This window comes from Cyprinodon variegatus, unplaced genomic scaffold (assembly GCF_000732505.1).
Source record: "Cyprinodon variegatus isolate N-32 unplaced genomic scaffold, C_variegatus-1.0 Scaffold345, whole genome shotgun sequence".
NCBI classification, from domain to species: domain Eukaryota; kingdom Metazoa; phylum Chordata; class Actinopteri; order Cyprinodontiformes; family Cyprinodontidae; genus Cyprinodon; species Cyprinodon variegatus.
Genome location: NW_015150798.1, coordinates 13,676 through 20,181, shown reverse-complemented (window position 1 = coordinate 20,181; position 6,506 = coordinate 13,676). Strand labels below are relative to the sequence as shown.

Below are 6,506 nucleotides of genomic sequence, written 5' to 3'. Positions count from 1 at the left end.
ATATATATATATATATATATATATATATATATATATATATATATATATATATATATATATATATATATATATACACAGCATATATTAGTGCTGTTTAAATGTATGTATGGTCGACATACTATATACATTAACTGGCTTGAGCACTTTACTTGTCATGATTCTGCCCTTTCTGGACTTTTTGGTTCTGAAGTTTTAACTTTGAAAAAGTATTCAGCTATTTATCCCAGTTAAATAAAAGCAGATCGATGGATTTCACTCAGTCAGCACTTTATTTTCATATCTTTGCAAGGAGAGAACAGTTCATCATACGGCCCTTATGGCACAGTAATCTGCCCTGTTCTGACTAGACAGAGTTTGTCTCCCTTACTTATGTTATTAAAAAAAACTGCGAAGGTTGTGTCAGAGTAAAAATAAATGATACGCACTTTAACAAACCTGGAGAAACTGTTTGGCTTGTTGTGGGAATAAGTATGTTTTGTCTAAAATCACCTCTCAGACATTTTCTCAGCCTTGCAGGTGAAACAAAAGAGTAAAAAAAAATTCACTGGATAAATAGCATAAGTAAATATATAAGACCACATTTTTTTTCTAAGTTATTAGTTTCATTTCCACTTAGTGTCATCCAAGTTATTTTCTAGTTATTATTAAGCACTGTTGTATTTCTCGTTTACTCTCTGTTGCCCCCCTGTGCCATTCTCCTTTCCCCCAGCTCCCTTCTAGATCCTTTTGTCCACACCTGCTCCCAGTCATTTGATTAGTCCATTTATTGTTCCGGCTGGCACATTTACTCCTCCTCTGCAGTTACTGTTTCCTGGATTCTCTTCATTCCATCATTCCTTAGATTTATTCCTCCCTTTTTGTCTCCTATTTTTTGGGACCAGATGTTCTTGTTGATTGGTTCTGGATCATTGCTTCTGTGTTTTTACTTCTTCATTAAATTGAGCAAGAAATCATCCCTGCCTCTTCAGCTCTGCATTTGGGTCATCAACAAGTTTCCACTAACCTTGACAGTTCTTTATCTTTAGAAAATACTCCTAACTGCAGAGACAAACTCTCCCCTATAAAACATAAACACCTATTCATAAAAAAAACATTCTGTATTAGTTATCTTTATTTGTAGTATAATGTTGTGAATGCTGCATATTTTAATTCAGCTTTTTCTCAATATAACAGCATGAAAATGTAAAAGTAGGAAATTCCACATGATGATATCCTTGCTGCCCCTATCAGGCTTAGAGGAGAACTGCTTGTTCCAGGGGTATTGAATGAAATCCCAAGGGGAACAACAAATCCCCTGGTTAAGTGTGGTGACAGGAGTGGCAAATGATTAGCCTCTAGATCCATCGCTCAGGGGTACTACAGTAAATAGTTACAGTTGCACTGCTATTTGGTTCCCAGTATTGCACTCCTACCAATGTTGTGCCAGTTCATTATTTCTTTTCATTTATTGACTTAATATGTTCCTTCATTCATAGAAAATAATACAAAAAAAACCTGTGCAGAGAAATGAAATCATGAATGAAACAAAAGGAGCAAAAAGAAGTAAAAACAAATAATAATAACATGTCAGCTGCAAACAATATAAACTTCAGTGATGTCATTGACATACAAAAGAAAAAGTAAAGGTCAGAGGACCAAACCTTGTGGTACTCTCCAACTGATGTGGTGTAAAGCAGATTTTACATTATTACTTCTACAAATTGTTTTCTGTCCTTCAGGTAACTTTTTACCCACTCATATGCCACTCCTCTAATTCAATATTTATTAAAAAGAACAAGCTCAAAGTTCATTTCACACAGACGAAAATGAACAAGCTTACATTATTAGGCACTTTTTCAAGAAATTGCACAAACCTATAAAAGAACTAGTTTAAGTTTGGTAAATTAAGCCACAATCCTTTACAATAGAGCCTCATATTTCATATTTAAATGTTTGATTATTATATATGGAGAGAAATGGAAAATACTTGATGCAGTCAAGGCATACTGCACATGCAGTGAAGCCCTTATTTAGCCAAATTACACAGAACTTCAGAAAATTACAGGTACATTCAGTTTCTGCTAAAGGATCTGGATCCAAGAGGATTTCTTATTTTCCTCATTCAGTCACAGATATTTCCCAAGATAGCTCAGATGCTTTAACTCAATATATTGCTTAAAGTTTAAGTGGGCTTGGCTGACATTCGTGGCTGACGTACTTGTTAAGTCCCGGTGGGCACAGTTTGCACAAAAACGTTAGTTTGTTCTGCGTGAGTCCTCCTTTGTTAGTTCTTAAAACTCTGCAAAGCGCTCTGCAAAACTGGCATCAGAAATACCTGAAGATGAGTTTAAATTATGCAGTACTAGACATGCCATCGCTGTCATGCCGTTGGCCATAATAAGTGCTGTAAAAGCTAACATTATCCAATGAAAAGTGTTCTTATCAATTGAACACGAATGTGAACTGTGTGTGTCACTCATTCTCCTCAGAATGAAAGTCGCTCTCGTACACATTCATACTAAAAAACTGATCCATTCAGTTCACTCTTCACTAAAAATATGAACGCATGCAGTAAACAGTGTTCATTGAACACATTCATGCATAACACTGAGCCTTACAGAATCTGTCACATGTAGGCCAACTGGGATATTAAGGCAATAAGGCCCTATGACAAAAGTTCACCTAGGGCACAAAAATATCTACATATGTCTGCCACTGCACAGTGGAGCACAGTAGTAAGCAGCCAAGCAGCCCTAAAAAAACTAACAAGCAGACTGCACAGCACGATATGAACGTTCTATTTGACAGAATCTTTATCAGTATTCCAATGTTGTAGGTGTTGTTTAAATTCTTCCCATGCCACAGAAACAACAATAGCTTGGTAAAATATTGAATTCCAAACTTACCAAACAATATTTATAAGGAGCCACATCTATAAAGTGTTTATTAACAATACTCTTGTCGATGTGTTATTTATTTTACTGGGTAGAAATTATCTACTAACTCAAATAGACTTTTAACCTGATGTGGGAAGAAGAACCTTTACCCACAGTTGACACAGTTGATGCACGCCTTTTACTCTAGACTATTTTTTTTTTCCTGTTCAATCTTGGTCAAGCTGCAGTGCAAACAAATTGACAAATGATAAGAGAGGGCTGAGGATGCAGCAGATTAGTGCATAAGAGGGGAAAGTTGTTTTAGAACCTGAATAAATAATCCGGACAGTTTTTTACACATTTTTCATAATCAGAGGAGAAATTAGCAAGTAGTAGAAAAACGCTTAGAAACAGTCCCCAAATCAGTTTTTGTTCTTTGAGGTGTCACAACACAGTCTGAAAGCAGCATAAATCCACTTCCCTCACAGAATACAAAAGAGATATTAACTGGCAGATACTACTAATTAACTATCCACTATTTAGAAGCTCAATTTATTTCTATCTATATAGTATACACATATATAACACATAATATACACACAGATTACACCCCATAGATACAAAAGAAACTGTTGAAAATTACATTCATTCAATCTACTGCAACAGGAATAAAGTATTAGCAAATTTCGTCCAAGAAACACTAAGTGTATATATGCACTACGTTTGTATCTATAAACAACCGATTGTCAAATTGACCTAAAAGGGCATGGAAGCTCAGAAATGTATTAACTCCTACATCATCAATGATAATAATCCTAACGCACTCCTCATAAGAGCAAAAATTATATGATTAATAGTGTACTTAAAATGAAATTATCCTTATCATGTCTCTATATTTTATGTCACTAAGACCATTTTATTACTGCATAATATATATCACATTAAGTATTTATGTCATGTGTAAACCGCATTTTCATAAACATATGCTGGTGAAGTTTCTCAGTCATCCAGGTCATAGTCATTCCAAAGTCATTCCCTAGTCATTGAATTGAGAAAGCTTCCTGGATGGGAAGTGAAATGTCTTCAAACTTGAAAACACAGTCCAGTAGATTGTTTTTAAATTTTCTTTTTTTTTTGGAATTTCATAAATATATATCTTTATATACGTATGTAAACATTACACTAAAAAATATGTGCAATATAATAGACTGATATATTTAAACAACATGAAAAGAAAACGCTGAAAGTTATACACATAGAACATTTCATTGTCAGTAGTACTGGAGATGCCACTTATGTCTTATCTCATATCAAGATTTCAGTCATATATTCAAATCAATTTAGCAAGGTACTTTGCTTTGTTTTTCTTTCTTTTTTTATTTACAGATGAAATTCTGATTCTGAGTTTTCTTTTACCACTTATTAAAACAAAAGTTTCTCAAAGCTTCATACATTTGCCTGTTAAATTGTGATCGAGAAATGCTGTTTGTGGCCTGGTAGGCTGAACCTTTCACCGTGTTTCTTTTGGCAAAAATCCTGAACAGGTTTTTCCTCATAATTAGGTGAAGGTCCGCTCTCAGATCACATGGAGCCTGCTCCGCCTCTTTCAGGTCTCTGTTAAATATAAACAACTGCCCTGATGAAAGAACCAATCAGTGTGAGCCAGAGAGTTCAGAGAGCACTGCAGAGAAGAGGGAAACCTGTATACAGTGAAGAGCATGGAGTTTTATACAACTCTGCTCCTGGCAGGGCTAATAGGTCTGATCTGGTTCTTTTCTGTTAAAAACCAGCAGAGCTACCGTTTACCACCTGGACCAAATCCACTGCCTCTAATAGGAAACCTGCCACAAATAGACAAGAATGCACCTTTTAAAACCTTTCTGGAGGTGAGTTGATGAATACCATACATGTTGTATTGTTGTTGCAATTATTCTGAGGGAAGTTCAATGTTTTGATGACTTCACACATAAAAAATTAAAATGAATTTACCTTATTTTTCCTTTCATTTGCAAAAATCAAAAAGTTTTAAAAGATCGTTTGTTTTTACCTTTAGCTCAGTAAGACCTACGGTCCTGTGATGACCCTCTACCTGGGGTGGCAGCGGGTGGTTGTTCTGGTAGGATATGATACAGTGAAAGAAGCCTTGGTGGACCAGGCAGACGACTTCACAGGCAGAGCGCCTGTGCCATTTTTGTACAAAGCCACCAAAGGCTTTGGTAAGCAATCAAATGTGACCTTTCTTATGGTGTTAATGTCTAAAAACTCCAGTTTGCCTTTTCAAATGCACATTTCTGTTCGACAGGTATTGGTATCAGTAACGGGGAACGCTGGCGTCAGCTGCGGCGCTTTACTCTGACAACTTTACGAGATTTTGGGATGGGACGTAAAGGGATGGAGGAGTGGATCCAGGAGGAAAGCAAACATCTTAGGGCTCAAATACGCAAGTACAAAGGTCTGCTATCCACATTTTTTAAAACTAATGTCTTCTGAGGGGGAAAAAAAAATAACATATGGACGTATTATTTCAGCTTTTATATAGTGTTTATGACACACAGTCCTACTAACTGTGTGTTAGAACAATAGATGAAAGAGTGATTCGAGCACTAATCATGATCAAACAGTTAATTCCGCACATACATGGAATAAATTCACCACAACTTCAGTTCAAAATATACGTTTATTAACAAAAAATCATTCAGCTCCAAGTCAAACATATTTCAGTTTAACACTCTCAACTAAGACTAGTAAAACTCAACTAAACTAAACTAACTACTATGTACAAAGAGGAAGGGGAAAACATGGTTGAAAAACATATTACAGTCTAAGATGGATTTTTGTGTTTGAATTTGGGATGTGATCAAATTAGCTTTTCACTAATTTCAAAGAAATTGGAATGTTTACAGACAAATTCACAATGCAAATACATGAGGTGAATAAAACATTATTTGGCCAAATAATGTTTTATTGAATGATTTGCTTAATCAAGAACCAAAAATCTTTAGTTAAATGATTCTTTACCCTCTTTGAAATAGCTAGCAGGGAATACACATGAGGATTCCATTAAATGACTCTTGGTCATACTTGCTAATGGAAATGTAATGAGCATTGGAGGAACATATGAAGACTAATGTTATATCAGTGTTTAGCCCTTAGAGAACAAAGCTTCTCCAAGCTACAGCAACAGCTCAACACATATTCCTGTAGCCTAGCGTAGCATGCAGTCCATTCTTTAGCATCAATTAGCGTTGTCTTTACTCAGCAGTAAACACACGATATGATTAGCATCATCAAAAGACATGTTTGTTCTGTCCCAAATTATGCCAGACCTGAGGGGCTGCAGAAGTCCCCCAGCTGTGATTCACTAAAACTGCGTGTTCTCCTCTGGTCATCCTATCAAGATGAAATATGGACACTGGTTCCCAATGTCCAAAAAGTATGATCATGGCATATGGCACAACATACCGAAAAGAATTCACTCAAGTTAAATGATCAATTTCCTAAAAGAGTTAAAATAATTCATTGTAAGAAGCAAATACTCTTTAGAAAAAAAAAACAGGTACAGGCAGTTATATTGCAGTATGTAAATGTCCCCGCTTGGATATGAAAATGTCGCTCAGAGATTGAGGTCCCCTCTTGGCAATTTATTTAAAA

At 35.6% G+C, this 6,506-nt stretch overlaps 1 protein-coding gene across 1 annotated transcript in view; it reads left to right on the top strand.

Annotated features, from left to right (window-relative positions):
• Nucleotides 1-4,524: 4,524 nt before the first annotated feature.
• Nucleotides 4,525-6,506, top strand: part of LOC107091607 (cytochrome P450 2G1-like) — a 9,974-nt gene continuing 7,992 nt past the window's right edge. The window contains exons 1-3 of the mRNA XM_015385628.1: nt 4,525-4,741; nt 4,909-5,071; nt 5,158-5,307. Coding sequence (XP_015241114.1) covers nt 4,574-4,741; nt 4,909-5,071; nt 5,158-5,307 — 481 coding nt within the window. The 5' untranslated portion in view covers nt 4,525-4,573. The remainder of the gene's footprint in view (nt 4,742-4,908; nt 5,072-5,157; nt 5,308-6,506) is intronic.